General features: G+C 50.7%; 1 protein-coding gene across 1 annotated transcript in view; it reads right to left on the bottom strand.

The window, feature by feature from the left end:
• The window catches only part of Cracr2a (calcium release activated channel regulator 2A), a 77,324-nt gene that overhangs the window by 41,989 nt on the left and 21,971 nt on the right, over positions 1-13,364 (bottom strand). Inside the window, exons 5-7 of the mRNA XM_087214205.1 lie at positions 6,169-6,259; positions 2,879-2,974; positions 804-991 (exon numbers count right to left, since the gene is read on the bottom strand). Of these exons, the coding sequence (XP_087070331.1) occupies positions 804-991; positions 2,879-2,974; positions 6,169-6,259 (375 nt within the window). The remainder of the gene's footprint in view (positions 1-803; positions 992-2,878; positions 2,975-6,168; positions 6,260-13,364) is intronic.

The following is a 13,364-nucleotide window of genomic DNA, read 5'->3' as shown; positions in this document are numbered from 1 at the left end:
TCCTTATACTCTAGGGTCATCAAGCAAGCACTGAGCATCCTGGGCTGCTGCTCAAAACTTCTGAACCTCAGTTTCTGTCCCTATGAATCAAAGTTGAGAACAATGGTACCAGCAGCAGCAAGATGCTAGCAAGTCACTCGAGAGGCTGCTGAATCCTGGACTTAAAGGAGACATGTCGAAGCCAGATGTGGTACCAGGCATGGAGATTTACAGTAGCCATACCCAGGTGAATGGTGGACAAATCCTGACATTTCCTGCCCTGGGCTTCAGACTGCGCACCTCGTGCTCCCCAGACAAGATCAACAGCAGACTCCAGCCCTCTAGGCCTTGGCCCAGCCAGCAGACCTGGCCCAAGAGCACCTTCACAGCAAGCCAGCCTGCACCCTGGGGCCCAGTCTCAGAGGAAAACACTGCTGGAAAGACAGACAGAGCTGGAGAGATGAGTCGAGCCCTGCCACAAGCCTGCCAGGTCATCTACCAAGGCAGAAGTGTCTGCTCCCCTCCTCCTGCTCCCCAGGTCTTACAACTGTGGCCATCATCTGAGCTCCACTTACTCAGCACTTGGTCTCAGGCTACCAAGCGTCTGCTGATGGACAGCATGCTTTCCAACCACGTGACCTATTTCCTGAGACCAGGGTTACCTAGCTCTCATCAGTCCCAGGCAGCGCTCGGCAGTCTCAGAATCCAGAAGAGGGTTAAAAGCCCTGGGAGCAATGGGCCCACACCCAGGTCCCAGGCAGGGCAGTGTCTGGAAGTGGACAGCGTGCCCGCAGCTCCAGGCAGAGGGTTGAGGCCCAACTCACATCTCCTTCTCCTGGTGCAGCCTGCAGGCCTCTTGCTGGAGGCTCTCCAGTTGCTGCTGGGCATCCTGCAGCTCCCTTGAGACCCGTTCCAGCTCCTGTGCCAGCTCTTGGTTTGTGAGCTTCAACTTGGTGTTCTCAGCCTTGGTCTCATGCTTGTCATTGTGTAGGGCCATGCACTGGCCTTCCAGCTGGAAAGCAGCAGGGAGAGGGGAGTGAGGAGTGACCACCAGGGAAGGCAGGCTGGCCAGCCTGCCCTCTCCTTGCTCTCCCTGTGGAAGGGCAGGACTGACCCTGCCCTCAAGCTGAAACCAGCACTGGCCTATTCCTTCTGGTTACCCAGACGCTCTGCAGGCAGGAGGGAGGCTTCAGAGCTCATCTCCTCGCCTCTCTTCTTCTCTGCCTCGGACTCACTGAACAGGCTGGGGGAGCTGCCCACTCCACAGGACCACGCGGTGGGGTGCAGCTCAGGGGCAGAGTGCTTGCCAACCCCTGCCTGGCCATGGGCTCCATGCCCAGAGCCACAAATGACAAAAGCACCACTAGCAAAGGAAACCCCACCATCCACATGCATCTCTCTTCCTGAAGTCAGAGTGTCTTGCAATCTACCCTCCGCCTTTTAGTCCTCAGCCAATTTCCTCCCCGTGGTCCTTGATGGGGACGGGGAATGGCTAAGTGCCCTTCTTTCTGAAGCCAGCCTTCCCAACTGTGGACGGTGACAGCAACTTTATTTATTCCCTTACCTCCTCTCAGCTAAATAAGTCCACTTTCTTTAATCTTAAAACATAAAAAAGATCTTTGTATGGCAACCAGAAGCCCTGTAAATTCTTAGGGAATAACTAAAGCCCATCAAACAAGCCCTATATGTTTTCTTCTGTCCCCAAAGCAACTAAAAACCCACATTTTGGTGGCTACAGCTTTTTCTTGTGATGCTGCATTGCAGGACTCCAATCCTCTCAGTAGAGGAAGAACCACACCAAGGCAAACGATCATAATAAATTTCACTTAGTGAACGTGGCTGGTAAGGGGAGGAGAAAGCGACAGCAAGGGTTTCGTGTGGTTCTCAAGAGGCTCCTGTGTAATCAGGCAAGCGTGCAGTAATTAAATCGAGTGGCAATTATTCATACGAGGGATAAATCTCACTGCTAAGAATTTAATGCATGATAGTGAGGAGGCAAGCAGAAGCGAGGTGCAAATGTGGATTGGAAACAGGAAGGCAGCAGGCAGATCCCGCAGTTGACACCGCAGAGAGAAAAGAACTGAAATCCAAATCCCAGGCAGCAGCAGTATCAGGCCGGTCCCCAGCCTCTGCTGAGGTCTCGTCAAGCTTATTTTAATGTGCTGCCAAAGATAGCTCTCTCTGTCCCAGGGAAGCAACGTCTGGGCGGCTCTCCTGGGGCTGGGCCCTCCCGGGACCAGGTGAAAGGACACAGGAGGTGGCCCTGCCCAGCCCAGCCCACGAGTCCTGGCTTCAGAGAGGAGGCCAGCGGGCATGGCACTACCCGGGCAATCAGTCTTCCTGAGGCCAGCAGTCCTGCCTGGCCTGGAGCTCAGGCAGCCTAAGAAAGGGGTCTGTGGCCTGCACCCATCCGGGGGAATGAGGACCAGCACAAAGGGGCTGGGAAGCCTTGTCCAGGCCTGGGTCACCTGGGAGGGATGTGCCAGCCTCTGAGAAGCCCTGTCCAGCCGGATGCATCCCTGACCATCCTGGAGGAAGGGACTGGTCCACAGCCTCCTCTGAATGCCAGTGACTGCCCAGCTCCCTGTGCCTCCAAGCTCCTTCTGACCTGACCCAGGCGGCCAGAAGCAGGCTCAGTGTGGGCGTCCCGTGGCCCCGGTGCCACTGTAGGAGAACCCTGAGATGCCTTGTGGGGGCTGGGGGCAGCTTTCCCAAGTCAAACACCTGGCAATGGAGAAGCAGCTTCCTGGGGACTGCCCTGACTTTAAACACTGCCTTGTCGAGCCCCGTGGCTCTTCTCAGAGTAAAGAAAAAGCTTTGTGAGTGGCAAGGCAAGTGGGTGAGAGCCAGAGATGCAGGTGGACGAGAGCTGGGGCTTCAGGACAATGGCAGAGCCTACCTTTTTCTGCTTCTGGTTGAGTCGCTCCAGCTCCTGCTCCTTGGCAAACAGTTTCTTCTCCAGCCCCTGACTGCGGGCCTGGAACCTCTCTGTGTCCTGCCAAGTACCAGAGGGACACGTGGGCCTAAGACAGACTCATCAGCAGGCACCTGGCCTTTGGTGCTGTGAGGCCCTTCCTACCACTCCAGGCTCCAGCGACTGCCGGCGAGGGCCTATGGGCATGGATGAGGCCCAGTGAGGCACCAAGAGTACCCGTCCCACCACTGTCCCCCGCGCCCACCACTACCATCAGAGAAACAACCCAGGGCCAGTGTGGAGTTTGGAGGTCTCAGCTCGTCCTGAACTAGGGGAGGAGGAGGAGGTAGATGGCCTCTAAGACCTCTTCCAACTTGGGTGCTTTGTCCCCTGTCAAATGCTGGATCCCTGAAGCCAGCCTCTGTCTGTAAATTCGTCGGCATGGCTTTGGTGGGGATCCAGGGGCTTACAATTCTCCCGCTGTGATGGCCCCTGATGTCTGCACCTCTGCTCACAGCATCCCCTCTCCTGCCCTGGACAGGAACCCCCACTGAGATGCTGAGCCCAAAAGGTGCAGGCGTAGGGGCGGGCTGAGGCAGAGGGAAGTACTGTGGGAGTCACGTATCCGGGACGTGGGCTCCAGTCCCGCATGGTCCCGCTGAGCTGCTTCTGGGTCATTCACAGACGAGAGACAAAAGTCCTCAGGCTGGGATGTGGCTTGGTGGCAGAGCACTTGCCTGGCACAGGCAGGGCCCTTGGTTCCATCCCTAACACCTCAAAAGGAAAAGGTGATCAAAAATGATCAGGCCCCCTGCCACCCTTCACTTGCCGGAAGAACAGAGGTGTAAAATATGCAGGAAGAGAAGAAACTTTAATCTCCTATTTCTCTCTCTGGGGTGCCAGGGGTCCCCACGATCGGGAAACACCCCTTTCCTGAAAGGACAGATGTGGGGGCCCTGGCTGGAGGTTGGAATGATGGCTGGAAGCAGCCAGGTGGTGGTGTCACTGCTTCAGGCTCATGGCCTTTGGACATTGGTGAGGTTTCCTCAGGGCCTTGTCTGTAGATGTCACCTGGTTCCCGGGGGTCATGGGGACCATCAGCCCATGGCCACCCTCATTTTAACCAGGTGATGTTGCAGGTAGCACCTGATCAGGCAGCTCCTGCTCCTGCCCTTGTTTCTGGAGAACCAGCATCAGGAAACCTGCTGTGTTCCATTTGCCTGCTTCTCACAGAGCAAACGATCATTCCCCCACCACAGGGAGAGCACTGGACAGGACACCTGGCTGGACTCTAGCATGCACATGATCGAGTACATCCATCAGCCAAGTGTGGAACTAGGATCCCGACCCTAATGGGAGGGCCCAGCCTTTTCCATGATGCTGTAAATGGCACCATCCCTGCTCTTTGGCGAGGCTTAACGACACTGCCAAGGATGTCTTAAGAGTTTCCATGCTCATGTCAAAAGCATAAGCCTAAGCCCTGAGTTCTCTGAGTATTGGCTATGAAGAGAGGAGACAGAGGAAGCAGAAGGGGACAGTTGAGGGGCACGACATCATGGCCGGCCTGTCCTAAGGGTCACTAACCTGTCCCTGAATGTTTTCCTCTGGCCTCCACCCACTCCCAGCCTGTTCCCAGCCTGCCTTTCGCTTCTGAAAGCTTCTCTTTGACGTGTAGTCACAGCCCCAGGCAGAAGGGCAAATGCCCCCAAAGCCTGTCCCTTCTGTACAGTGTGTCATTTGGGATGAAGGGGTGGCTTCCCATCACAGAGTGAGGGAGGCTGCTGCTGTCAGAAGCTGCTGCAAGTCTGCTGATGCAACACATGAGCTGTCTGCTGCATGCACATTCAACTTCACTGGGTTCAGGGGCAGCCAGAAGGACCTGAAGTTCTCAAAGAGAATGTGGGTGGCCTTGACATGCTGACAAGCTCCAGAGGCTCTGGCTGGAGAACATGGCTGGATTTTTCCAATTCCCTCTGTTTGAGTGACATCTGCAATACTAAATGCAGCTGTGGTGTGGATAATCTGAAGCAACATGTGATTAAAACTTGGTTCAAGGGAAGGGGCTGGGAGGCTTAGTGCTGAGAGGCAGAAGAGGCTGCAGGTCAAGCTCAAAGGCTTTTCTGCTGAGAACTCACCAAGTGAATAGTCCAAGAATGGATAATACAGTTTCCTGTAGCTTTTAAAAAATGAATACGTTCCAAAAAAGATCTTGCTTAGTTTGGTAGAAGAGAGAATTTCACCAATCCTGACCTCAAGACAAAGAGCAGGACTAGGAAAGGGGCTAAGTGTGTGCCAGACTAGGAACAGGGGTACTTTTTCCCATGGTATCTGGGCATGGTGGAGTTTGCTTTTCTTGGTGATGACATTTTCTAGGCATCTAAGGAGAAGAGATGGGCAGGCTGGGTGCTAATGATTGTCCTCTGGGGACAGCTGCTGGGCATGGTGTGAAATGGGACTGATGTGTTTGCGTGGATCTTTGATATAGGTCTAGGTTCCAGCCAGTGTCAGACCCAACTTCTAGGTCACTTTACTGATAAAGCTTTCACTGCATCCATCTGCCCATCCATCCATCCATCCATCCATCCACCTGTTCATTCATCCACTCACCTGCCCATCCATCCATCCATCTATTCATCCATCCATCCATCCATCCATGCATCAATCCACATGTTCATTCATCCATCCATCTACCCATCCATCCATTCATTCATCCATCTGTCCATCCATGCATCAATCCACATGTTCCTTCATCCATCCATCTACCCATCCATCCATGCATCCATCCATCCATCTGCCCATCCATCCAACCATTCACCTGTTCATTCATCCATCCATGCATTCATCCACATGTTCATCCATCCATCCATTCATCCATCCATCTGTCCATCCATCCATCCATCCATCCATCCATTTATGCATCTATCCTTCCACCTGTTCATTCATCAACTGATTAAACAAATACTTGTTGAACACTTGCCATGTTCCAGGCATGGTCTAGGAGTGGAGGACACATTAGTAAGTAAAAGATAAAGATCCCCACTTTTATGGAGCTTCTATGTTAGTAGGAAGCGGCAGACAAGAATCAATAAAATAAACAAGTATATCATATGTCATGTTCAAAGGTAACAAATGCCTTGAAAAGAATAAATAAAGCAGAGAAAGAATTGACAGTGCCACGGGTGGTGGCATTGTGATCTCACATTTGGGGGAGGTGGTCAGTGTAGAAACATCAGCCCAGCCAGCCCTTAAGCTACACCCAGAGGGTGGACACTCACTTTCAGGAGAAACTGCTCCCTCTCGCTTTTGATTTGTTGTTCCATCTCCTCATAGAGATGCTGGATTTCTTCATCATAAGCTGCAATTTTCCTGCAGAGATGGCAGAAGGGGGGGTGTGATGGGTCAGCAATGAGACCGCCCTTCTCCAGTGACTGCATCCACCGCAGGGACTCGGAGCCCAGAGGCCCAGCTGGACATCACAGCTCTTGGCAGCTCGCCCATTGCCCACCTCCACGCCCAGCGATCCACACGCTCCTAGGTGCAGCTACCTGGACACAGCTTCCTTATCTGTGCTACTTCAACACCAGGCCTTTGACTCTGCCTGACTCACCGGCCCTGCCTTCCCATCCCCATGCTCTCAGGCAGCCTGAAGTCACCTTGGGTGGGACTCTCTCCCATTCAGCACCTTAGTTAATCTCATTTCTGGTTTGGAAGCTGTCTCCATCTGGCTATGTCAGCACTCTGACATTGTGCTGTCATTGTCTGCTCCTTGAAATCATGCTCTTAAGTTTGTGTGTCCATGTTTCTCCTAAGAGTCTCAGAAGATTCCATGATGATGATAACCACCTCCACACCCTTGACTACAGGTGTGCACATCTTCCTTGGGACCATTTTCTGGTCCCCTTCTCTTCCAGTCAGTGGACTCTCCTTCTAATGCTCCTCCAAAGTTAAACAGGAAGGACCTGGACTTAGCATTTGACCTGAAGCTGATGTCATTCGACAGAGTATCACCAATCCCAAGAACTTGCATATGTACTTCCTCCAGCCGGCCACACAGTGGGAGGCCCTTTCCCTGCCCTGTTAAGAGAGCTCCAGGTCTGTTCACAGGCTGATGCTATGACAGCTCTCTGTGCCTGTGTGAGTGTGTTACCTGCCAATCTAAACTCTAAGGTGGAACCCACTCTGCCCTTTATTCAAGAGACCTCCATCCTTAAGGAAACAACCCTGTTCTCAGTTCTAAGAGGCACTGTGGAGACGTCTGAACAAAACATAAAGGATGAGACTGCAGTTAGTCTAAGCCGTCCATCAGTCACCCCTTCCTCCCATGGCCATTCAGGGCCCCAACCCAAGGCTGGACCTTCCGGCTGTCCAAGGCTTTGCCACTGCCCAGTCGCAGTCCCGCCTCACTTGCCACCTGCAGAGTGAATGCCTCAGCACTGAACAAGGAGCCATCTCAATGGGATCTTTCCAGCTCTACAGAAACCATGGGCTGGACTACAGGAAGTAGTGGGGGAGACTCCAAGGCCAGGGGCACTCACAGCGGAGCAAGGGCCTCTGAGTCCCCACTGTTGGCTGTGACCTCAAGACGCTGGACTTTCAGCAACTGTACGCCAGTGGCCTCAGGCATGCTCAGCAGAAGACGATGACCCTTACACTGGAGATGACCCTCCAGGACTTCCCCCAGCTGGGGCCCCGTCAAGGAAGGTGCCTTTCTCCCTGGTGTAACAAGTATCCTTGGCCACGAATAAGACAGATCTTTGAGGCTGCTACTTTTGCTCTTGGCTAATGCATAAAATTAAAAGAAAATCTGGGAGGGAAAATCAGAGGGAAAAGCCCACGCTCTTGGATAGGGACACTTTCAAGTCAGAACTAGACGCAGCTTTTCAGAAAGCAAGATGGTTTCCTCCTGGTCCCTGGAATTACCTTCTTGTGTTTGAAAAACTTAGATGCTAGGTACCAAATAGTATTAAGGAAAACTTTAGATAGTGATCTCAACTACACAAATTCTATTGTAGAACTAAGGAAGTGAGCTGAGAGCAACTTAAAAACTGACTTGGCTCAGGGATTTAGCTCAGTGGTTCCGGTGCCTGCATCGCAAGTGCAAGGTCCTGAGTTCGATCCCGAGTACCAAAAAAAAAAAAAAATTGACTTGGCTCTGCTAAAGCAATATTAATTACAGTCATTCAAGTAAACTGTTTACATTTATGCCTAATAACCAGGCAGGGCATTACTTTTATGATATCATTAAATGTATAATATTAATTTTGCCCTGTTTTACTTGATTAAATTAATACTCTCCATGTTTCATGCTCATGTGCCAGTTTGCTTCTCCTGAATTAAGTTACTTTACAAACTATTATAAGACAAGTTAAAGGAAGGCAGACAGAGCCTCTGAACGGTCCCTTCAGCATCTCTTGCTCCCAAAGCTTAGATTGACGCTAAAGAAGCCCTGGGACTGCAGTGGGGCTCAGTGATGCTGGGCTCCAACAATTGCACTTGAAGAGCCGACCCTTTGGGAACGCTAGCCCAGGGGGAGTCCCCAGGCCCGAGCAGCATTGTGACAAGCCTGGGTCAGAACACACCCATCCTGGGAATGGAGACCGTGACAGCCTTGTTCCACCAACAGCCTCACTAGCCAGCTCGGGGTCAGAAGGCTCATGTTCTGCTCCTCCATCCCAGAACCAGCTCATTTCCCTGGGTGGCCTTGGGGAAGTGCTCTGAGCTCTTCCCTTCCGGGGAAGCCCTGGCCCTAAGCTCCTTCCCTCAACACTCTCAGAAAGAGCCAACAGAAGAGTGCATGCGACAAGTGCTCAGAGCCACAGGCCTGAGATCAGTGCAAGGGACTGTTCACTCCTGTGATCAGAACCGTGCGCTGTGGAGGGCAGGGGTGGAGCTCTCTTTGAGGAGGAAGGTCTTAGGTTCCCGAATGAAAGGGCGGCTGTGGTTAGAGAGGCTGAGGTGATTGGAAGATGAAGAAAAAGCTTAGTCAATACAAGCAGCTGTTGCAGCGATCCATTAGCGTCACAGGCTGTGAGTGAGCAGGAAGTGCAGAGCAGAAACCCATGTCTGCAGGACCCACAGTGGCCTTGAGAGTGGAAATGGTGAGAGGCATCGCACACATGGGGAGCTGCATGCCAGCCAAGTGCACCATGTTCTGCCCTCCAAGGAAAGAGACACCATCATGCCTGCTTATCGTGTACATCTCTGTCACCATCACTTCCAAACCACTCACAGTGCCTAATGTACACAAACGAACTCTGGAGCCTCCTCTGGGAGGAGTCCTCATCCCTCCAACCCTTGCTGACCCCTTGTGTGAATTCTTTGACACACTACGCCTCCATTTGACCACTTCAAATTTAGCTTCAAATATTCCTGAACTATTTTGGGTTTCATCTGGGTTGGGGCTGCCTCTACGAGGCTATGAACACTCAGAGCCCTATGTCACCCCAGGCCCTGTGCTCAAAATGCTAATGAAGAATGGCAGCAACTCAGTTTACAACTCTGCGTACCAAGCTCAAAAGCTCATGCACCCTGGCAGGAATGCAAGATTCCAGGAGAACCGAAGGTTTCGGGGTTGGAAGCTTTGTCTGATTCATCCACTTCCTTTTTCCAGGGTTGCAATCTTTGCCTCAATATCTGTATCTACTATTTAACCAAACTAGGCTAGGACATCTCTGATGACAGGGAACTTGCTGTCTCTCTAAGCTGTACTTTCACGTTGGAATATTCTGACTCACAGAAATCTGTCTTCCAGTAACCTTACCCCTTGCTGTCTAAACGCTCTTCAGATATTTGAGAACAGCATCAAGTTCAAAGTGTTGCTTCAAGTTCAGGCCAAGCTTCTCTACTTCATCCAGCTGTGTCTCATACTAATGTTATTGACTTATTTTGTAAGTCTGTAGGGTTTCCTTCACTCCTCTTGGAATGGGCTCTTATTATTTTTCCCAAGCCAGGGGGCTCAAGCGGAATCCCCGGGTACAAGCACGATTACTGCAGACCTGGGCTGTTGCCTCTCCTGTTCCAGGCGGTTTGCATCCATTTGCGAAGGCCAGAGTCATTCTAACTTTCCTTGGCAGCCACATCATGCTTGATGGATGGGGAACACATTTGTTAAATAAAACCTCTAAATCTTATTTCTGTGTGATCACTTTTGTTTTAAAGATTGTGCCACTCAATCACACCTCCTCCTCCTTGTACTTCTGCTACTGGCTTTCTGGACACAGTGCCACTCTGTTAGACGTCATGCTCACCAGTGCCGGCCCGTCTTTCCAGTGTGTACCTCTGGAAAGGGATCTCAGTTGGCCATGCAGTATATTAAATGACCTCCTAAGTTTTATTGGTGTCTCAAATTTAACATACATGCTGAATTCAAGGTAAATAATCTATGTGTTGGTTTTTATAATTTATCTGAGGGTTAGTTAGAAGAGTATTTTTAAAATACAAAAAGTTTTCCTTTTTTAGTTGTATTGCATTATAGCAAGGGAATATGATGGTAAGGTATTTATTCTTTGGAATATACTACCCTTTGCTCTGTAACTAAAAACACCAGATTTTTTCTAACTTGTTCAAGAAGAATGCATATTTTATTTTAATGCATACAATTCTATACTCATTTAAGTTTGATGGTTTAAAATACTTTATATCCACAATGTCCTTTTGCCTGACTAATGTTAAAGTCTTCTAAAGTCCTGTTTTTATCAAGTTTTCCCCAAAAGATTCTGCCTATGTATGTTGCTGCTATATTGTTTGATGTGTGAAAATGTATATATGTTGGATCCTTTTTATGGATGGAATTTTTTTCTATACAATGTTCTCCTTTATCTCCTTTAAATTATGTCATTGGTAAAAATATTGAGCAAGATAGGATAGCAACCTGTAATAGAGCTTTCTGAGCTATTAATTAATGATATGTGGACATAACTATTCAACTTGTGTTTTACACATCATTCCTTCTTTTTCCCCTCTGGTGTGGGGATCAAACTCAGGACTGTGTGTTTTCAAGGCAGGTGCAGCACCACTAAGCTAAATCCCCAGCCCCATTCACCATCCCTAAAATGCTCCTTCCAACTTCCAACCCCCTGGCAGGGTCTATCTAACTATCCCTTATCGGAGTGTAGTCTTTTTGAGCTATTTGAGGAGGGAGAATCAGATGAAAGAGAAGGGAGGAAAGGAAACCTAAATTCTTAGTGAGAGAGAAGGACAAATTTGTGAAAAAAAATGTGTGGAGGAATAATGAAGCATGAAAAGACAGAGGACAGAGACGGATAAAACCCAAGCTGGCTCAGGGCGAGGACTAAGTATGGAGAGCTCAGCATATCACCCTGACTTCAGACAGGGTTGACTGAGCCCTTCTTAAACTATACTCTGGGTCAAATAATCTAGACTTAAATTATGCTCTCTGCACAATGGAAATCTAACATCTAAGAACAAGTCCAGTGCTACTTGGTAGGGAGGAAAGGAGCGGGCCACGTGGGTCACACACCCTCAAGTAGACACACAGCACCCTCCTGGAGTAATCTGTGACCTCTGAGCCCTGGCTAGAAGGGAGTGACAGGAACTGCCGCAGGGCAGGGGCAGGTCTGAAACAGTGAACAGTGAGTCCCACTGAAATCGAACAAAAAAATCCAGCTCCAACTAGCTCAGGATAAAATGTCACCTGGAATTCTGACTCTGGTGAATGTTCCCTGCCTACAGAATGCTGTGTGTGTGTGTCGGGGGGGTTACTGTTAGGGTACTGGGGAGCTGAGGGTGGGAGACGTGGCAAGGAAGCAGAGTGGGGAGATTGCGATTCTAATGTACAACTGGGCTTAGGCTGTAATTTACACACAAGGTTTTATAGATCACTGGCAGGAAACTAGGAGGTGAGATGCAGTGAGCAATAACTTACCCTGCCAGCCTCCCACAGGGACTGTGAAAGTTAATTAGCCTTCACAAAGTGCTCTGCACACTGAGAGCTAAGGTGCCAGCTACACTGGAGTAGAGCATTCCTGCTCAGTGCCATGGGGGCTCTGGCTATTGGCGCCGAGGCCAAGGCCTTCCTGCCACAGAACACGGTCATGAGAAAAACTTTGTTCCTGCTCCCCCTCTCCTGAGCCTCCACTTACAGAGAAAAAGCCATGGAGACTTCAGAAGGTCTCAGCAAGTCAGCTAGTTCCCCTCCTAGGTTCTAGGTAGGGTGTGCTGAAATAATCCCAAGAAAAAATAACCATCCTTTCTGTCAAGGGGGAGCCCTGGCCTGGACACAGGAAGTGGCATTTCTCTGGCCTGCAGACATTTGGTGTTTGTCACTGTGATGCCACGTGCGCCCTTGTGGGTGGGCAGTGGTCAGATCCACGTGACTCCTGGTCTGCAGAGATGGGCAAAAGGCAGATGCAAAGGCAGGGTGAGCAGCCCCTCTCCCTCGCAGCCCGTGAGCATAGAAAGCATGCAGTCTAGACTAGCTTAAACATCTCATTGCTTCTCTTATATGGGCAAAGACAGAATATAAATAGAGAGCAAAACAAAAGAGATGACAGGAAACAGGAAGGAAGACTTGGCAAAGGGAAGGGGGCCTGGGGATGGGAGTGGACGGGGAGGGGAGGCTGAAGTAAAAATGATGAAGATGTGCTGTGTACACGCACTAACCCCAAGGCGAACACGGCTGTCACGGATGGCAAACATGCACCCCTAAAAGCATTCCAAACTCCTTCGTTTTGCATGTGAAGAAAATGAGGGTCAACAAGGGCCGGAGAAGGGAGAATGAGAGCCTTGACTCTGGGCTCTGTGGTGTCATCCACAGCACTGCAGCGTCCTCCCCAGATGCCCCACTAGGGAGACTGACGGGCCCGCGAGTCTGCACTCGGGACTGTCAGGGTTTCAATTCCATCCCGTCCAGCATGAACTGGACTGACTCACTGCCCGGGAGCAGACGATGGCCAGTCCTGTTCCTGTGCTCCCTGACCAGAGCGTGAAGGCCCCAGACCGAGCACTCTCCAGCAGGACAGCGGCTCTGTGCTTGGGCTGAGAGCCTCAGGAAGGGATTCGGCTCCGCACTGCCCCCTGCCGTCTTCCTTAGGCAGCTGCAGCCTTTGAGAATGGAACCGTCCTGCGCAGGTTTTCATGCTGCCTAAGCTCAGTCTCGCCCTGCCTCAGCAAGCGCCTGGCTACCGCAGTCCCTGTGTCTCCATCTCTCCCACACGTAGGTCCACACGCGAGGGGAGTGTGGATGAATGAAAGGGAAAAGCAAGGGTTTGTAGAAAACTCTGCAAAGGTTGTAAAATCACCAATTGGATTTTCAAGATGGATGATTTCTTCCTAGTTAGATTCTGCTGCCTTGTGTAAAATCAACTTTGCAGTTTTCTCCCACCCATAAAGCGAACCATTCTTCATTAGTCGGTTTTACAAATCGTGCCTATGGTGTACATGGAGCACAAGCAGCCCTCATCTTTCCATTTGCTCCCAGGGCAATGCTAACGACGCAGTTCTGCCTCACATG

This window comes from Heterocephalus glaber, unplaced genomic scaffold, assembly GCF_053883595.1.
Source record: "Heterocephalus glaber isolate CG9 unplaced genomic scaffold, H.glaber_assembly_v1.0 deba00001444, whole genome shotgun sequence".
In the NCBI taxonomy this organism is placed as follows: domain Eukaryota; kingdom Metazoa; phylum Chordata; class Mammalia; order Rodentia; family Bathyergidae; genus Heterocephalus; species Heterocephalus glaber.
Note: the sequence above shows the minus strand (reverse complement) of the source record. Positions and strands in the feature narration are given on the sequence as shown.